At 48.9% G+C, this 20,290-nt stretch overlaps 1 protein-coding gene across 2 annotated transcripts in view; it reads left to right on the top strand.

The window, feature by feature from the left end:
* LOC118219259 (voltage-dependent calcium channel subunit alpha-2/delta-1-like) overlaps nt 1–20,290 on the top strand; it is a 100,458-nt gene that overhangs the window by 52,004 nt on the left and 28,164 nt on the right. For both annotated transcript variants that reach the window (XM_035402280.1, XM_035402279.1), the window contains exons 7-15: nt 10,799–10,930; nt 11,134–11,203; nt 11,681–11,731; nt 13,265–13,364; nt 17,730–17,888; nt 18,297–18,401; nt 18,681–18,759; nt 19,835–19,884; nt 19,984–20,073. In XM_035402280.1, the coding sequence (XP_035258171.1) occupies nt 10,799–10,930; nt 11,134–11,203; nt 11,681–11,731; nt 13,265–13,364; nt 17,730–17,888; nt 18,297–18,401; nt 18,681–18,759; nt 19,835–19,884; nt 19,984–20,073 (836 nt within the window). The remainder of the gene's footprint in view (nt 1–10,798; nt 10,931–11,133; nt 11,204–11,680; nt 11,732–13,264; nt 13,365–17,729; nt 17,889–18,296; nt 18,402–18,680; nt 18,760–19,834; nt 19,885–19,983; nt 20,074–20,290) is intronic.

The following is a 20,290-nucleotide window of genomic DNA, read 5'->3' as shown; positions in this document are numbered from 1 at the left end:
CAGCTATTTCTAGCCAAGAACACAGTTTAGTTCACACAGTGAACATTATCCAGACATAACCTCTGCAAAGCCAACTAGGCAGAAGAATAAGCAGGACCAGCAGTGTTGGCCTACCCAGAACAAAGCTGAACGTAGCTTAACGCCTGGTTAACTCGGCGAACGTAAACTCACAGTACAGATGGCGTACGTCGCTAGCTTGAGTTATTTTCCCGTAGCCAATGGAAGAGCGAACTGTAAACACACTGCTTTTATGCCCGAGATTGAAGACGGAAGGACGGAGAGGCACTTAAAAGGATATTTATCGGTAGCTTTAAACTGATAATTAGTTTGTTTTCAGTTTGACAGCGCGCTGCTTACAGCTCAAATCCACAGGCTCTCGTCACGTTATTTCTAACAAGCCACTAAATTTTCTGCAGAGCTATACGTTCCTCCCTTTAATGCCGTTTTCAGACAGGGGAGACCAATTATTTCCCCGTCAGAAGTAACGGGACGGCGTTTTTTACGATCGTTACCGGTGAGCCGGTGAAATTTTAGAGCGCGCTCTTTTTTAAGACGCGCGGGAGAGAGAGAGGTGTCACTTTTAATGAAACGTTTACGGGAGGGGGGACCGATCCAACAGGAAGCACTAATGCCTTCTCACATAAAGGAAATAACTGGCTGCAGCGTAGGAAACCTGGAAAAAGTGTTTTTAAAACACCGAGAGTCTGTAATACAGTGTAACCTGCGTGGCTGCCTGTCTGCTTCCTGAGCGCGAGAGTTCATGACATCGCTGCATATTCATTAGCCAATAAAATTAAACCGTATTACCAGCAATAATGTTATTGGTACATTATTATATATGCCTTATAAGCATTACATATTTGAGTATACATATTTATAATAGTGAAATAAAATTGGCAGCAGTAACAACGTAGAATGTGTATTTAAATTATACAGTACTTGGTTAATAAATAGCAAAGCATGTTTAAACGGAACGAAACTGTTGTGAACAGGAGAAATACATGCAGTGATGAAAATGTGTTTTCTGTGCACACGTAGTACACAAGACTTCCATTAACTGAACACTGAAGGGAGAAATGTTATCTGGAAAAGCTATGAGTGCTATTAGTCACACAGTGCTTCAGGAATGGACATTTTCCAGAGGTAATGGGGAAAAAAATTGAGAACAAAACTCAAACTTGGGAAAAACATTTTATCGTCCATTTGCAGTAGGCATGAAAGAGCTGGGAGCCGGAGCCCCTAAGAGGGGAGCGGTGCGAGCCGCGTGAGTGCGTGAGCCACACAAGGTCGCCCCCACCCCTCCCCCCCCCTCACCTGTGTGCTGGGGGGGGGGGGGGGCAACTGAACTATACGTATTTTTGCGGGCCATGGAGTGCCTGCACTACAGAGGCTGAAACACAGTGACACAGACACACATATGGGGGGCAGAGCGATTCACAGCACACAGCTGCACACTGCAGCTCAAGGAGCCTCGCGATTCGCTGCTTTCTTCAGCAGGTAATTCTGCGGCCCGCACTGCGATAAGTGAATATTCCACCTTAACCCTGCAACCCTGAACAACGAGTGTGATTCATTTCATTTCACTTTGACTTATATTTATTTGCAAACGTTGAGGACAGATGTCATGCGAATTCAGACCAAGTGCGTTTGTACACAAGAACTGCATGCATTATGTATGAAAACATCTTTTATTTAAATCATTTTACAGCACAGATGGTTTTAGCATAATCACTGTATGTGCTTATCACCTTTTCCCAGCAGTATCAGAGTCACATAAATCCAGCCACGAGAAATACAATCGCGGGCAAAAAAAAAAAAAGGGCACACTCTCAAAACAGATGTGTTATAAAGAACACACGACATGTTATTGTTTAATGCACCTCCACGCCCAGTGAAGGACGACACATTTTGTGTTACTTTCAACACAGTCCGCGTTAAAAAGTCCCCCTTCTGTAACACATAAATTGTATATTTGGAACACAAACGCAGTAACTTGGACACAAAACGTGTTGAAAGTAACACAGAAGAAGTAGTCACACACACACACACACACACACACACAAAGAGTGTTGGATGTTAACACGTCCTTTTTCGAGAGCGTGCTTTGCTGAAGAGCGTGGTCCGGATCCCCACTGAACAGAGCGGGCTAATGGACGGTACGGGAAAACATCACTCAGCTCCTCGACACCCGCCGACTGCGCCGGCTTTCATACGGATCCGCCGAAACGGACAAAAGGAGCCGCCGCGACGCGGCGCACTTAGCGGACTTTTTACAGCGCCTGGTGAAATCTGGCGCCGCTGTTAAAGCCCGCCCCCCCCCCCCCCCCCCCCCCCCCCCCCCCCGAACGCAGTGGCCGTTGCCGGGGGAAGGGAAACGTTAGCAACGGCGTGTAAGCGCGGATTAGCGACGGAGCACCCGTCTGTGTTCGGTAACGAGGGGATCGCGTTTCCTTAATGAATGGTGGGGGGAGGGGGGGGGGTAATTAGGGCTTCCCGGATCTGTTTGCGCAGAGCTACGCCGCCCGCGAGGAACCCGAACACGTTAGCGGTTAGAGGGGGTGTTTTTGACGGGCGATGACAATCCGGCGGGCGTGGCGCTGGGCAGGCCCCGTCCGCGGCGTTAATCAAATCTAACGGCGTTTTAGCGCCGCTAATGGAAACGAGAACGCGTCTGGAGAGAGAGAGAGAGAGAGTGTCGCTGTCTCACCTCTCCTCTTTTCTTTTAGGTGTGTGTGCGTGTGTGTGAGTCTGAGCAGTGAGTTATCGCCACGATGGGATGACAGGATGGCCCACCTCCCCCCCAGGCCTCCCGCCCGGCTGGGGCACGGCTTCCTAATTAGTGCAGGTGGCTCGTCACGGCCTTGATGAAGATTTAAGCCCCCGCCCCCCCCCCCCCTTTTCCTGCTGACTGAGGCTCCCGGGACGGCCGGGCTGGAGCGTGAGCAGATGAGACGGGCGTCGCTCCTCCCCAGCCGCCGTTAGCACCTCCGCGCCCCGCCGCGCCGCCTCGTTAAAAAAGAACGTCGTTTACGCGCGGCGAGGTCCTCCCCGAGAGCTTCCAGCGGCTCTTTGAGGCGCTTCAAAGGGCGCCGCCGCCGCCCAGACGGGCCCGCGGCTTAAGCCAGATTTCGCTCCGTCTGCGGAGGCTCCGGAAGCCTGGTGCTGCAGGTTCTAATCTTGGCTGTGTCACCGTGACACAACAGGCTCCGTTGTGCTGCGGCGGGAGTGGTGGGGGTGGGGGGGGGCTTAAGTTGTCGCGGGTTACCGGTCGCCGAGTGGATAAACACTCCTTTTGCTTCTCGCAGCCTGGCGGTTGGTTTCAATGAGAGATGCACATCTTCTCTGATTGCTGCCATTTCTGCAATCGCTCACTTTGCGGCTCGCAGAACCAATCTCTCCTGTAAGACAGTGTATCAGAGGAGCTCCCTGTGTGTGTGTGTGTGAGAGAGGCACGGCGGCTATACGGTAACGCAACAAACTGGGGCTCAAGGGTAAATGCGGCCCAACTGTCGCGATGCGGCGCACTTAAAGGCAGCCCCTTACGCGGCTCTCTTGCGTGCTACGCGTCCGTCTCCGTTCTGATTGGGTGGTGGAAACCGAAGAGCTTTTTTTCCCAACACTGTAACACGCCATTAGCTGACCTGGGCTGCCGCTTTACTGCTTTAGCGCGGTGCTGCCTGATGTTTGCGCGAGGCGCGAGAAACCCGAGTGCGTGACGGGAATCGCGACGTCCCTGTTAAGCCGCTGATTCGTTTCATTCTCAGGCTGCCTCGAGGCTGTGTACTTCAGGGGGTGACTGAGGGCTCCTGTGTGCGAGTGTGAGCGTGTTTCCAATTCAAGAACATCACCCGACGCTCGGCAGAACCTCGATGTAGTGCGCGTACGCGCTGCATGCCGTTTGGAACTGTTATTGATTAGTGGGCCGATGAGAGTAACCTACATGGGGACATTTCCTCTGTGTGAATGTTGATCAGGTGTTACTGCATAAAAAGAACATGAGGCAATAGTGCAGCTGAACTTCATTTTCTGTAAATATCGTTATCGCCCGGTGAACTGCCACCCACATGTTTCTTCTGTCCCCACATCATCTTACATTACTGCAAACTCCCAAAATAACCAACAAAGGAGAGGGGTTTCATGACTGTATACATCAGAAACCAACAGCTTGCTTGTCTTTTATGTCTATTACAGCTGTCTTTGTTTTACTATTCAGTTATTCTGGTTGTACTATTATATTACTTGTTTTGTTGTTTTTCTTGGATATTATTTCATACGCAGATGTAAATATAGTGAAGTGTAAATGTTTGCCGTCTTGCTCTGTGTAACCGTTGCCGGGGATACTAGCGTCGCCAGCGCCGTGCGGTGCACAAGGCCGGACGTGTCAATCACAGGGGCTCCGTGAGGGCTGATGAACTCCAGGGGTGTGGCTCCGGTGGCATCAGGGCCTCCGCGGCCGTTTCTCACCAGTGATGGATGTGCTCTGAGCGTCGGGCGTGGTCGGTCCTGTCCCGTTAAGGCCGCTGGAGTTTCAGCGGCCCTGCGGAAGGTTCCGGAGAGATCTGAGACGCCGCTAATGGCCCCCGATCACCGCCGCGGGGAAAAGCCACGTGGTCGCTAGCTGGCTGCGTTCCTGGAGCTTTTCTCCTCCGTGAAACCGGGAGGGGTTGGCAGAATTAGGGGGTTGGGGTGGGGGGGGGTTAGGTCTGGGGAACGGCTCCGCGAACCGAGCAAAACAGGCCCCGGCAGCCGTCGCATTACCGGAGGCGCCCGAGCCTGAGCCCGCCGTCCAAATTTGCCTCAAACAAGCGAGCCTGGACCCCGGGAATCAATAGCAGCAGCCAGCACAGAAATAGCCACCGCGTGTTTTCCAATAGGCAGAAAATTGGATTTTCCAGGGATAAAGCAGCGCCTTTCTTCTTAAAAAAAAGGAAAGAGGACCCCCCCCCGGCTCACGGGTGTAGTGGAGCTGAACGCTGAGAGCGGCTCTCCTGGCTCATTACAGACAGACACAACCAACCGACCGCTGGAGCCGCAAAATTGGCTTTCATCTGCCAGGAGAAAGAGAAACCGACCAATCAATCTGGGGAATGAAATCCAGGGCGGGCGGTACACAACCTGGGCAAGTGTAATCCCCCCCGCCCCCCCCCCCCCCCCCCCCCCCCCCCCCCCCCCCCCCCCCCCGCTCCCCCAGCTCAGGTTTAAAGCCTGTTCTGTCGCTCTCTCTCTCTCTATTTCTTTCTGCCTCCTCCGCTGTGTCTTTCTGATGCTTGGCCTTTATCGGCAGGACAGCTGTTCGGTGCTGTCGCTCAAACACACAACACAAATAATGCTAACAGCACACTGAATTATGAGAACATAACCAAATTTTACAAATATAGTAACAATTATTATTATTATTATTATTATTATCTATTCATCCATCCATCCATCCACCCATCCATCTATTATCTATATCCCCTTATTCCTTATTTCAAGTCAGTTTGCGAGTCCATCGCAGGGCACACACAAGATAGGATAAAACTGATTTTCAGGGACATTTTTGAACGCAGGCGTGAAACGGTTCTGTGTACGTAGGGGGTTCTGTGTTTCAGAGCTCACCACCGTCCTTAAGTGACCACACAGGATAAAGCAATTTGCAAGACTGACAACCCATCAAACCCACTATTAACTGGGCTTTTGAGTAGAGCATTTCAGTTTCAGCAAACCATTGATTTTCTCACATATGCAAAATGCATTTTTCTGTCCGTTTTATGAAGAAGAGGAATTCAAGGCCACCTGACACAAAGCTGCCAGACCTAGTCACTCTGAAAGGCCACAATCTATGAGCCATCAGTATTTCAATCAGTCAACCCATTTTTTTCCTCTTTTTTTTCTGGTACAGAACATCTGTAACAATCTCCCGGCCCCAAGCACATTATTCTCTTTCTATTTAGACGTAAGCCCTTTCTCCGAGCGACCCCGAACCGATCGATAATCCCCGCTCCTTCGGAAGATGAGCTGAAGCAGAACGAAGCTGATGTCCCAGGAAGTGTGGGATTGGGGATTTAGGGGGAGCATTAGCGATTTAATGTCAAGCCCCGCAGAACTCAAACCCCCAGAAGCACCTTGGGGTTGGCTTTATCCGTGGCTGTGTCGGAACGGGACCAGCCCATCCCAGCATGTCTGCCAGCACAGTGCCGAAAGGGGCGAAGCAGGGGGGGCTTTGTTACCCCGTTCGGCTGAGCCTCGCCCCTCCATGTGGATTTCGGTTTGACCCGATCCGTACGCTCAGGATCCCCTCTAACCTGGCCCGGGAATTCTCCCCAGCCGCAGGCAGTTCTGTTTCTAGTTCTGTTGTGCACTGCTATGCCCTGTCAGTATTGGAGACAAGTAAGTGGCATTAGAATCCTGGGAAATGCGTCCCAGCGCGTTCCTGCCCGATCGCTTCATTTTAAAACTTAGTTTTAGTTTACTGTTTGGTTCTGGTTTTGTCAGCATAGTGCAGAAAAAGCAATGGGAACTTCTGCTTCTGTGTGCTGAAGCTTGTGCACCACGGGCCCAGTTTAATAAGCCCTTTTGCGTGTGCAAAACCTTTTAGCGCACGCAAAACTAATAACGTGACGAACGATTGGTCACGGTATTTGTTTTGCACCAATCGCTGTTTGTGTTATTGGATTTGCATGCGCTAAAAGGTTTTTCATATGCTAATAGCCTCTGTAAATAAGGCCCCTCATGCGTGGTGGCATAATGAGTGCCGATAGAGCAATTTACACATTCCAAAACCTGAGATTTGAATGATTCATTATTTACACAGTTAATAATCAAAGGGTGGCCAAAAAAAAAAAATAAATAAAAATCTAATTAATGTTTAAAACTCTTTAAAGGTCTTAGTTTACCTGAGATGAAATATTCATTTAACTCTCCTCTCGTGAGCGCACAGCCGAGAATGACTAATTCCTCTGCATTCTGCGCTGTGCGTTCCGTGGCACGTATTTGATTGATGCGCCGTGTCTTTAGAGCTGATGCCCAGCCCTGTCAGCGGTATTGAGTCATTTAGAGCGCGTCACAAGTGAGGGTGACAAACTGGTGAGGTCATCTGACCTTGGCGGCGTGGAGTGTATGGATCCCGGGGGCTTAGCGGTTGAAAGCAGGACCCACATAAAGGTCTTGGGTAATTAAGAACCTGCAGGTATCTTCAAAGACAGTATTTAATGGTACAGCGACTTGGGTACGTTTCACGATGCATAAATAGAATGTGTGCATCATCCATTCCGTGCCGTCAATGTTTCATGGCATCGTGGCTAATAAAGTTTATTCAAAAGCACTACGAAACTAAAACTCACCCAATGCCGGAAAACCGTTTTTCTTATTTCCTGAGAAGTTGCCTTTTTGGAGACGCATGGATGTTGGCAAGGATTTGCTTTATCCTCTCTTCCTGCAGTGAGGCAAAATGTTTTGTGTCCTAAGGGAACACACTGTTCCTGCTATGGGTGTGGGTGACAATTAAGCATGTCTCTTTTTTCACTTGCACATTTAGAACATTGTTTTCTCAATAACGTTTTGGCAAAGAATTTTGGTGAATGCTGCACCAGTAGCAAAACAAAAACTGTTCTCAAAAAAACAAAAAACAAAAAACTTTTCAGTTAGGTTTAACAGAGCTCTACAAGTGGCCAACTCTGACAATGTTTCTGGACGTGCAGGTCGACGCTGGTAAAAGACGTGAAGAATAACGCAGCGCGTGCATAAGTACAGGTTTCGCAGTCTCGCAGTCTGGGCCTCTGAGCTTTGAGTGCAGCGCATCGATCATCGACCTGTAGCAATGGCACGGGACGTGATGTATTAAGAGGATGAAGAATGTGCCTGGCATTAAGAGCCTACTAAATGTCAGACGAGGAAAAATGTTCACGGTGGGCGAACCATTTTTTTTTCTTGTTGCTCATAAACTATGCAGGAATGACAAATAATAATAGAAGCGGCCACTGGGTTATGAATCCCTCTCAGCAGGCATCTGACACATGAGCGTTTCTGTGTGCAATTTCCTTGAGAGCAAGTCTGGCACTTCCCCGGTATTAAATTTACTGCGGATAGCATTAGTCAGATTGCATTAGCTGGAGGAGGGCAGAGCTTTTTGGGCTTCTTCCGCGGGCGTTTGGTAATGCTGCGGCCGTGCTCCCCCCCGACGAGGTGCCGTTTGGAGGGTGATCTTAACGGAGGGAAACGGGCACGTGCGTCAGGCTCACGGCGAGCGGACCTTTTGTATTCGCTCCGAGAAGGTCATTTGCATATTTTAGCTTCGCTGGGAGGAAACGAGTCTGTCTGTGTCATCGGTAGCTGCATAAAAAGGTCAATAAACAAGCCCGGTAACAAGCCTATCGCCACCTCAGAACGAGGGAGAATTGTGCATCGCGTCAGGTGATCGGGGCAGGCGTGAGGTCACACACACAGAGTGGTGGTCACCCTTCTGCCATGGCGGTTATGTGAGCGCTGCGTCAGAGGCATTCAGTCACTGCTGTCATCCGAGACGATATCGTTGGGCAGTCTGGCAGAGAACTAGCCAATGGCATGTCTGCTAGGCATAGCTTTGGCACTCTGCCTCTGTACCAGACTGGGAGTCAGAATATAGACCCCCTAGGGCACAAGTACGCACACGCTCACAAACACACAAAGACACAGACACACACACACACTCGCTCACACACACACACACACACACACTCACACACACCTCCTCCCCCGTCACACTTATTCATAATCTTTCAGTTTTTTGTGGTTGTTGTTTTGTCCTGTACTGTATCACATTTTATGCTGTCTGAAGTTGTTTTTTATGCTTCTACCTCTTGGCCAGAGCTCCCTTGAAAAGGCGATCACTGTCTGAACAGGGCTCAGATGGATAAATAAATAAGACGACCGAGGAAACTAACAGTGTGAGAGAGGGGAGGGAAGGGGAGGGTTTCCTGGAAGCCTTTTCTGCTTCATCTTGCTATAAATGACGAGTGTCCAAGCTGTGTCCTGTTTCGGAGCAGCGCTTGTTGGCGAGGAGGGGAATAATTCATTTGGAAAGGGTGGCCATCGTGTGACAGCTGCTCGTCAAACGAGGGGGCGGGGCTAAGGGATCAAAGGAGGGCAACAGGGCGGTGACATCAGCAGACAAGCCGGTTGGGCCTAACGTAAGGCTGCCTGCTCCCTGAGAAAACAACCACCAGTTGTTGGTTTAGCATTCACTAACACATTTTGGACTTGGGACTACTTACAAAGTACAATTATGGAAATAGACGTAATGGCTTTAAGCTCTGTATTAAAATATTGTCACTGCGATTAAAATCTCGGTGCGCGCACACACGACGAACGAGGCCGTTTCCAGGACGACGGACAGCGCGGCGGACGTCGGCTCCTCCGTAAGCCAGAAGCGAGGGGTTCCTGTTCCTGTGGCCTGCAGGCCCTCCCCCAGCTGCGTGGAGAACGGAGAATTAAGGCTCCGGGTCATCCGTTATTGTGCCTGGCGGAAGCTGATAGGCTGTGATAATGTCTCGGAACAGTACTCGAAGGAGGAGTGCTCAGGCAATAGAATATTCAGTGCAGATTTATAATCGCTGGCACCAGTGTTCTAGAATTAATGCTCTGTCCTCACTCCCATGATCGTGAGCTGGGACCCGCATTCCCCAGATGGTAAAATAAAATAAAAAATTTCTCTTTTCTGAAATTGCAGGCAGATTTGATAGATTGCATGAGACAGTTTAAAGGCATTTACGTAGACACCCACTTTCCTCCCGATTTCAGGAGTCTTGCATCAGGACTCAGAACTGCATGTGCATTAAAGCCAGTCCTTTTCTTTACACAAAAGCAGGTGTATCGGTTCGGTAAACACGGGCAGGTGCAATTCGGGGCTGCATGCAGGTTACCCCCTGCAGAGTCTTAAATCCAGCCCCACAGCCAAGAGGCACGGAAAGCCATGTTGAGAGGGAGAGGGAGGCAGAGAAAGGGATGCAGAGAGGGAGAGGGAGAGGGAGGGGGGAGAGAGGGAGGGGGAGATGTGGGTAGGGAGAGAGACAGAGATGGAGAGGGGAGACAGTGGTGCTTCTGTATTGATTTGAGTTTGAGTGTGAGATTGACATGGGTGGGCAGGTGGGGCCCCCAGAGTAAAGCAGTGATATCTGAGGATGGATACTGACAGCAATGTGATGGGGAACTCTGAACTGTCATAAGACTGCTCATAAGTATGCTTGTAATATGCTCATAATGTCCTCATAAGTGTGCTCATAAGTATGCTTATATTGTGCTCATATGAGTGCTCATAAGTATGCTCATAATGTGCTCATAAGTGTGCTTATAATACTGTATGCTCGTAATGTGCTCATGAGTGTGCTTTCAATATGCCAAGGCCGTTCAAGTCTTTGCCGTTGTCATGGGCACACTATGAAAGCCTGCTTGTATAATCTCATGTTTTCAGTCTTAATATTCAGGTATTTTAAGGATATTTCCGCTTTATGTGATTCTGTGGGCAGAGACAGAGCACTGGAGGTGGATAAGCACTGTACTGCACACAGACCTCATGCAGACCTGTTATGCAAAGTCTGGTGGTGGGGTGAGGGTTTCAGGTTAAAGTGCCTGGAAGAAAACAGCTTGTCTTGGTCCTGTGATTCCACTGCACGGTGTCACAGACTTCACTGACATATGTTTAGAAGCAGGCCTCCAATTCAAAATGCTAAACAGATGCTCCTTCAATCCTTACATCTTGCGTTTGCATCGTGATAGACTTGCTCTTACTATTTATTGCTTTATTTATTGATTGATTGATTGAATGTCTGATTGATTGTTCCAGCCACCATTGTGCTAAACGAGCTCAACTGGACCAAAGCGCTGGAGGAGGTCTTCAAGAGGAACCGGGAGAACGACCCCACGCTCCTGTGGCAGGTGTTCGGCAGCGCCACCGGCCTGGCCCGGTACTACCCAGGTGAGACGGCCGCGAAAGCCAATCCCTGCGCTGCGCGCGGTCACATGACCTGCACACTAGAAAGTTCTAAGCGCAATAAGCGCTCAACGTCTACGCACGCTTTAAACGCCACAGCGCCACGTCAGGCGGGGCTTGTGTTTTTTTTTAGACGGCTTGTTCTTGTTCGTGTAAAAACCCCGACGTCGCCTTGTGTTCCGTTGCAGCCTCCCCCTGGGTGGACGCGAGCAAGACGCCGAGCAAGATCGACCTGTACGACGTCCGCCGGCGCCCCTGGTGAGGCGCCTGCCGCCCGGCCCGGCCCCGCCCCCGCCTGGCCCGACCCCGCCCGACCCCGCCTGGCCCGACCCCGCCCGACCCCGCCTGGCCCGACCCCGCCCGGCCTGACCCCGCCCGGCCCTGTTGCTTTGCTCTCGGCTCATTTGCTGCTCACCCCGGAGAGAGCGCTGCGTTTACCTCAGCACCTGCCCCTCAAGCTCTCTTCTTCTCTCCCGCTAACTGCTTAACATCCTTTTTATTTAAAAAACCATGCCGTTAGAGACCCGTGCGGGACGCTCATAAATCCCCCCCCTCCCCCTCTCTAATATGCGCGGTGAAATTTACTGCTTTGAAAGCCAAACTGTCGTAAATCGTACCCTCGTTCATTGACAATTTCGTAATGCTCATTACTCCCGTTACTCATTCCGTCTCCCGGGCAACGGGGTTTGTATTTCATGTAATAATTCTGAAAATGTAATTTTTTTCGTTTCTCAGGTACATACAGGGGGCCGCGTCGCCAAAGGACATGCTGATCCTGGTGGACGCGTGAGTGTTTCCTGTTCATTTACAGCCACGGTTCTGCTGTTATCTGGTTGGCACACGGCAAGCATCAATGCAAAAAGCTGAGCAAATACATGGCCACCTGAACCGCCCCCCCATACAGTAACACCGGTGGACTCCAGCCAACACTAAACTAGAACAATAACTTAAGAAAATCAATGGCTGCTTATCGGCTTCTCGTTTTATGGAATATCGGTGGACCCGATCGATCGGCTGCTGCGTAAATGCTTTTACTGTAATGGGACGGGGTCTCTCCCCTTTTTACACTTCACCCCGGGGCCGCTGTGCAATGAGTGCTCTGCGGCTTTGGGGAATCCCGCTGCAATAAAACGGTTAGCGGCTCCTGTGCGCACACCAGCAGCGGCCCTTTAAACAGTCAGTGTGGGAGAGCTATCGCAGGCCGAGCAGAGCGTGGCATCGCCCCTTCCAGGAGCAGGAACAGTACTGAGTTTTTACATCCCTTGGCTAATGGGCTGGTTTTTTTATTTTATTTTTTATTTTTTTAGCTCAGGTGGCAGCTAATTGTATCTCTTGTTGCTCAGCAACAGACATTGAGGGGCGTGGTTTGAACCTCAAAGCAGGCCTATTCCCATTAAACCAGCACATGAAAGCATGTCTGCATTATATGTCTATATACAACATAAAGCTATTTGGCACAATATAATTATTTAGTAATTGTAAGGCTCACCAAGGATATTAACCAAGGTCGTTTAAACCAAAGATGATTTTACTTTTATTTTATTGCATAAAATATTACATTTTTAGAAGTGTAGAAGAAAATATTATTAAAAGGGGGGATAATATTTTCCACATTTTGCCCTGTACCTCCTGGGACTGTTGCAGAACCTTCAGGCTTTTTGTACCCCGGTTTGGAGACTCGCGCTCCCCTCATGCGACACGCTGAGGATTTATTCACCGGCGTTCCGGCTTCATTAGCATTCCGGCTCACGGCTGCGTCGCCGAGGATCGGGGGGGGGCGGGGGGGGGGCGCCGCCGCTTCGACTCTCGGAAACAATGCGGGGGGGAGATCAAAGCGCGGCGCCATCTGCTAGCGTACACCGCTCGGCTCCACCGCGGCTTTATGGGACGCCAGACCCGAAATCAAACGCCCTCGCTGTCGCCCCCACGACTTAACGGGCCTTCGACACCCACGTCCGCATGAAAAATTAATCGCAGCGCGCAGCATTTAGCCATTTTTTTGAAGCGGTTCCTTTTATTCGGTGTAAATTAAAGCTCTCTGACAGGAGCATGATGCTTTAATTCCGTGTTGCAAAAACACAGCTCGGTTGGAGAATAAAGCGCTCATTTACACAATTTTCCACAATTATTGTGTTGAAAATGTTGATGATTATACCCCGTAGTAATCTGTAATTTCATAATGGGTGAAAACAGTTGCAAAACAAATTATTGGCGATGATATAGTGTGGTTAATTAGGTGGCTGAACTGGGGGAGAATGAGACGGTGAGTCCCAGCCCTCTGCAGTCTGCTTACAGTGGCTGTTTTGGCGTTTCCAACAGGAGCGGCAGCGTCTCCGGACTGACCCTCAAGCTGATCCGGACGTCCGTCAGCGAAATGCTGGAGACCCTGTCCGACGACGACTACGTCAACGTGGTTTACGTGAGTAGGCCTACCCCCTGGGGTCTCTCGCCTGTCATTATGACGTCTACTCGCCGAAGAATGCTTTTCTGGATTCTTCTTTTACGTCAATAGTCAGACAGCCGCCACGCTCCTGTTTCAAAAATAAATAAAAGTGCTCCACCCTACTGTAACTGAACTGAACTGTACTGTACTGTAACTGAAATGTACCCAGTTTTGTCACATAAACATAAGCTTGCATTAGCTGTTTCTGAATGAATAGTAAAAAAAAAAGGTAGGCCTAGTAGAGCACTGGCAGCATCGGCTGCATTGTTTGGGTTGAGGAAAGCCGTTGTCTCAGGTGAATCCACAATCCCACAGTTTCATGCAACAAAACGCTCAGCGTTTGTTATTCTTCTCTCGCATAAAAGTAACTGTAAAAAAAAACATTTGTGAACAATGTTTTTGTTCTTTGAACACTCAGAACAAAGCCATGTTCTGATACTCACTTTTTCTATTGCATTATCTCCAATGCAGTATTTTACATGGTGAATTAAAGCATTGAAATTGTACTGAGTTACCACTCAATTTGCAGTGAAAATTATGCCTTAATATTTGTTTTGCATTCAGTGTTAAATATTAACGTCACCACTCTTCCAAATGGAAGCTATTAACTCAGTTCTTTCCAAAGCCTAAAGAAAGTCATTACAATGACAATGTATAATGGAATCCACACACAAGCGATGAAAATGCACCAAGATAACTTCATGAAGCCCTCTCCCTTGTTGTACATTATACCAGGTGTGGCACATCATTATTCTGGGATGCAGGAAGCAGAGGAGCGAACTGCACTTGCGATGCATCGCTAAAAGTGTCTGTGTTCAAGTCTGAGGCTCGCGTTCAGAGAGCAGGGGAGCGGCGTGAACTAATGACATATGGATTTGTCTCAAGTTCTTCGCAAAATCGCTCGCGTTCCGTCTTCTGGGCCAAATTTAATTCCGCCGGTAACAGCTGGAGCCCGGCTGGGGGGGAAGATGGGAAATGGTCATCCGTTTCATTTTACGGCTCCGAAAAAAGCCCCTGAGAAGCTTTCAAATTCGGCTGGCTCCAATAAACCAAAATTCGAGCCCCGATTGAGACCGCCAGTTCTTGTGGGCATCCATTCTGAACGAGGCTTTTCAACTGCACGTTTTAAATTGAAGCTTGGGGTTTTTTTAGAGTTAATTTCCTGGAATACTTACAGCTTCCAACAGCTGAATGACAAACTGCAGCCAGTTTAATTTAGCAGCCGATATTAAAACTGGTGGCAGAGCGCCAATGGTAAGGCATGAAATTTAAATACTGATTTCGCAGGTACCGATATGCACATTACTTTTAAAACCGCTCTTTGAGGATCTCAGCTTTCAAATATGCACCGCCGCGCCGGTTGAATGCTAAGGATGTGTGCCGTCTTTAATGAGACCTGGAGTGCTTTCGCGGGCAATCTGAGATTTCCCAGATGATTCCGATCATCGCGAAAGGTCACGCAGCTCCAGCACCTGATGACAGTCTGAAGGGAAAAAAAAAAAAAGTAATAATAATGAAGGATGGGTTTGAATATCTTGAAGGTCTAAAATAATGACGTGCGATTGCATTTAAATGCGATTGCTTGTTACCGCCCTATTCCTCTAATCCGCCGCCTCGCTGAGACCTTTATCGCAGGCGACCCGCCCGGGGCTTCGCCTCGCTCCCGCGCTTGTGTAAGACGTGGCCCTGCGCCTGCATGTTAATCGAATCGGGCCGGGCAGCGGAGAGCCAGCGGCAGGTCCCCGCCTGGGCGTCTGCATGCTAACCGCCGCGCAGCATTCGGAAACCATGTCTCTCCTGCCCCCCCCCCCCACCCCCCGGGAAAGCGTTTAACAGAAGAGCGTGACGATGTTCGAATGAGGCTTGTTTGCGGAGAGCCGACTCAGCTAGCCCTTCCCCCCCCCCCCTCCCTGGGGGGGCCTGGCTGCAGGCTGGGCCGGGAGATCTACGATGAGCCCCTCCCCCGTTAGCCAGAGAACGTGGCGCCCAATCAGTCGCAGCTCCGTATTTCCCATGAAGCCCCACTGCTCATTAACGCCTGTTCTGAGACCGCTCCAGTATTCGGACACGTTGCCTGTTTGGACCTTTGTTGCTTGTGAAAGGGTGAGGATGTGTTGGCTCTGCACAAATTGCCATTGCTCAGATCCTCACTGATTCCTTTTTCCCCTGTGGTTACCACAGGGACAATGCAGGAACAAGATGCCCCGTTCATTATCATCCAACGACATTAAAATTTAAAGTCATGTCCATTCCCAGAGGTGTCTGGCTATTACACTTGCTGCCTTAGCGACTGGTTACTCTTTTGAACATGTGACCGGAGGCCATTTTAAAGAGCCCGTCTGTGTCATCACACTGTCAGAAAAACACCAGCTGAAGAAAGCCCGTGATTTAATTGGTTCCCTGAGTTTAATTAGATGGAGTTTTAGGTCGGGATGCAGCAGCTAGCAGTGTGTGTGCTGTGACTCATCATATAAATATACAGAACAGGTATATAAACAAAGGACAGTATATAAAGAGCAGGTCACGGTCTTGGAGCGGCCCTTGACCCAAGCCTGCGTCACTCCTCCTGCACTTGTGGCTCTACTTTCCCATGCGTTGTGCCTTCTGTCATCACTCTCGGAAATGAAGCATTAGCAGCGTGTTGTGTTCAGTTCTAGTGCTCAGTGTAGGCTGCGGGCTCATCCCCTGCAATGCCACCTTTGTGCACCCGCACCATGTATTTCTGTTCGCTGTGCCGAATTTTGCATTAATTTTCAGCGAACTATTCATAATCGCGGAGGTTCAGAACCCTGACCTTTCTTGCCTTGTTGTAATGGTCGATTGAAAAGTTTAAAATGGCAATCAGCGTTGTAGGTCGGTGCAATGTTCTTGTCCGCACATAAAATGTGACGTGATCTTCTCATTATACAAGGAGATGCATTAGAGCAGTCAGGACCCCGAGCCTCATTAGAGGTGATCCCCTGCTTAAAATGAAACTCCTGTCTGCGTTCCTGGCTCATACTGCTGACAGATCTGCGGAGTTTGCCGTCAGGCAGGAAAGAAGCACGTTAATAGGCTGAAACAGCAGCCAGTTTGAATGTCACGTATGTGTTAATGCACATAGTTCCTCCAAACAGTGCAAAAAAAATAAAATACTGATTCTTTATTGGGTTGACCTGGGTAATTGAGATTTTTTCTGACTCGATTCCTGGTGCAGTCTGCAAACTGTGTTGCAAGTGCATGTATCCTATTCCAAATTTACATGCATGGATATACATGTCTGGTCCTTTTCTCTCATAAATTGGCTCACTCAAACATGTAGGCACGTCTTTCTGGATGGCTGCTTCTGGACGTGGTAGCATTTCAGTCCCCAGTAGCTTGTGGGTATCCTTGGCTAGACTCAATGCGCCAAGCGCACATCGAGTCACTCTCCCTCGGCTTTGATAGCTACCCGGGATGTCCGACCAAGCACGTTCCCCGGGTTCAACGTTCCCCGGGTTTTTAATTTCCGCGCAGACCCAGAGGCTGGTTTTTAAGCGGCACTTTTGCGCGCGCGCCTCTTTCCCGGACGCCCTCCCACGCGCTCCGGCGCCTCCTCCCCGCCTCCTCCGAGCGGCGAGAGAGGAGTGAGAGAGGAGCGCCACGCCCGCTGCCGCGGCGACGGCGTTCTCCGGGTGAAGAGGAGAGGCGCGAGATTGCCTTCAGGCGTGATGAAGGTGTTTGCCTTTCAAGTGTCAGCCGGAATCCAGAGCGCGAGCCATTCCGCCTAAAAAAAAAACACACACAGGCGGCTTTTGGAGAGCTCCGTAAAATTGCTTTGTCTGTGCTCGGGCCTTGAGTTTTATTTATTTATTTTTTTGAGGGATTGATGTGCGCGGACTTAATATACAGGTAAATAACTTATTTTCCGCAGAAGACATTTTCGGGGAATCGTCCCCCAGTACGTGTCACTGTCACCGCTGGTGACGGTGACTGAGTCAGGGCTGAGGCTCTCGGTCAGCAGGGAGCTCACGGTCTCTCTGTGACTCCTCTGATTGGTCAGGTTTCTACGGCCTGTCTGAAACCAGCCGGGTAAATGGAGTGGGGCTCCAGAGAGGAAAGCTGCATGTGTTTCATGCTCGTCTGCACTCTATTTAGCTTATTGATAGGAATAAGGAAGGACTGGCATTGGGCATAGGGTTTATGACTATGGGGTTTATGGGCGCATGGTTCAGAGAGCAAGCGGAAACCTCAGATGTGCTAGCCCCCAGGTTTACAAGCGGGAGGTTGAATCCGGTTGAGAGAGAGGCTCTCTGTAACCCCGGGCAACCTTTCCGCGCCGGGAAGGTCAGGCGGTCAGGGTGCGGCTCCTGTCTTTCACAGTTCAACACGCAGGTGAAGAACGCCGCCTGCTTCGGCCACCTGGTGCAGGCCAACGTGCGCAACAAGAAGATCCTGAAGGACGCGGTCCAGAACATCTCGGCCAGCGGCATCACGGACTACAAGAAGGGCTTCGAGTTCGCCTTCGAGCAGCTCGCCTTCGTAAGTGACGTCGCTGGAGCAGAGCAGAGACGGGCCGTTCTCCTGTCTGCGCTCATGTGCCTCTTTACAATCTGCCCGCTTCACAATTTACGCATTTCCCAGTCTTTATTGATTACCGATATAAATGAAAACTAGAAAAAATCTAGTCAAATCAAGCAGACGGTATCTCTGACTATCCCTGAGTCTGGGCAAGACGGACTTTGTGCTTCATTATTAAATACCGCCACCTGCTGGTCTGAAAGCGCATCTACTGGAGTCTCTTGCCGTTGCATTACAGTGTTGCCCTGCATTGCGTGGAGAAGATAAGGAACGACGTGTGATTCCCAGGGGTTATTAAGGGGCTTTTTTCAGAGAATGACCCTGTGCCCTTTCACTAACACTGTGGTTTTTAAATAAATCGTTTCACAGAAAAATGTGACGCGTGCAAACTGCAACAAGATCATCATGCTGTTCACTGACGGAGGGGAGGAGAGAGCTCAGGAAGTCTTTGACAAGTACAACAAAGAAAAGCAGGTTTGCATTACAGGATCTGATGAAGCTTAAACATGGCTGACTTCCTGTCTTTTCAAGCATTGCATCCTGAGGGTAAAGCAGAACGCCTTTGCACACGCCTATAAGTCAAAAATGAATGATTTCACTGGCAGAGAACAATTTAAAGGCCTTTTTTAAAAATAGTTTTTTAAAAGGATTTGTCACGGAAGAAGGAATGCATCCACATGTAAGCGAATGTGGTAAAAGTCATTCTGGGATATGATAAATTTGATCCGTGATCTAGTTTTTTTTCCACCCCAGGTACGCATATTCACATTCTCTGTCGGCCAGCACAACTATGACAAAGGACCAATCCAGCGGATGGCCTGCAGCAACAAAGGTACTGACTGTGCTCACAACCGCTGCTGACACGGCATGAAAGGCATTATATCACAAAACTGCAATTATTTAATTACAATGACAAAATATGTACAGTTACACATGTATTTTACACACATGCACGCACACGTACACGCATGCACACACAGACACACACACACACAGACACACACACACGCACAGTATGTCTTTGGATCACATATTTCAGGCAGTTACCAAATACAGAGGATTTGCAACCAAGTAATATATATGACAGCTTTATTTAAGATTATCTTGATTATCTTGACCAATTACTTTTGGTCCCGAAAATTGGGGGGACTATGTATGAAAATGGCTGTCATTCCTAAATAGATCATTCGATATGCATGTAAATACCTCCAAATTAAAGCTGGCAATCTGCACATTGACCTCATATTCTTTGTGTCATTTCAAATCCAACGTGCTGGATTACAGAGACAACGCAACAAAACTTGTGTCACTGTCCAAACACTTGCAGACTGCAATGTACAAACAAAACATATAAATTATTCACGCTATAATGAAAGAAAATAGAAGACCCATCTGTTCAGCTAATTGATACTGCAATCTCCTAAAATACATGTGAATCTCTCTTATCCACAACTCAGAAAACACATTGTAGTCTGAAAGAATGATGCAATGAGGAAAAGAAAATGATGAATCGCACCATCTAATGTAAAATGCAATAAAATATTGTCTAGGGCTTAATACGTCCAGGAAAACTACACTCACGTCACCCTGCATTGCGTTAAACTTTGTGTCCAAAATGACTTATCTTCATATCTATTCCCTGACTCACCCAAATGACATCAATTGTGAGAAACACGCTTTATTCAGATCGAGCCGCTTCACAAACATGACTCATTTTTTGGTCATGAATAGACTGTGGAAAGATGGACAAAGCATTAAAAAAAAAACTTTGGCCTTTCAACGCTGTTATTTCGTGAATCGTTTCAGGAACGAACTGCAGAAACCGAAAGGCCTTCCTCATGGTTTATTCATGCTTTCACACTTTTAAGCCTCGTTACCGTGCCGATGACGCGTCGTTTCTTTTCCAGGGTACTATTACGAAATCCCCTCCATCGGAGCCATCAGAATCAACACGCAGGTGACGCGGTCGCCGATCGCACTTCGTGTCTGTAGCCCCGTAGTTGTAGCTCGCTGACAGAACGCGTGCAGTGACTGACGGCTGTGCCTCTCTGAACAGGAGTACCTGGACGTGCTGGGCAGGCCCATGGTGCTGGCGGACCGTAAGAACAAGGAGGTCCAGTGGACCAATGTCTATCTGGACGCGCTGGTGTGTGATGTCGCTAATTTATTTTTATTATTTTTCCTTATCCGAGGAAACACACATAGAATATATATATATATATATATATATATATAAATCATTACATGTGAAGACTGGAAATTCACTGGCTAAAAAAATGCTCTGCACAACTACATAGAAGCAAAGATTGATGGCGGGTGTGCTTCTGCTGCTGTGTACCCTTGAGCTGTTACTGCAGTTAATA

The sequence above is a fragment of the Anguilla anguilla genome, chromosome 19, assembly GCF_013347855.1.
Source record: "Anguilla anguilla isolate fAngAng1 chromosome 19, fAngAng1.pri, whole genome shotgun sequence".
NCBI lineage: Eukaryota > Metazoa > Chordata > Actinopteri > Anguilliformes > Anguillidae > Anguilla > Anguilla anguilla.
Note: the sequence above shows the minus strand (reverse complement) of the source record. Positions and strands in the feature narration are given on the sequence as shown.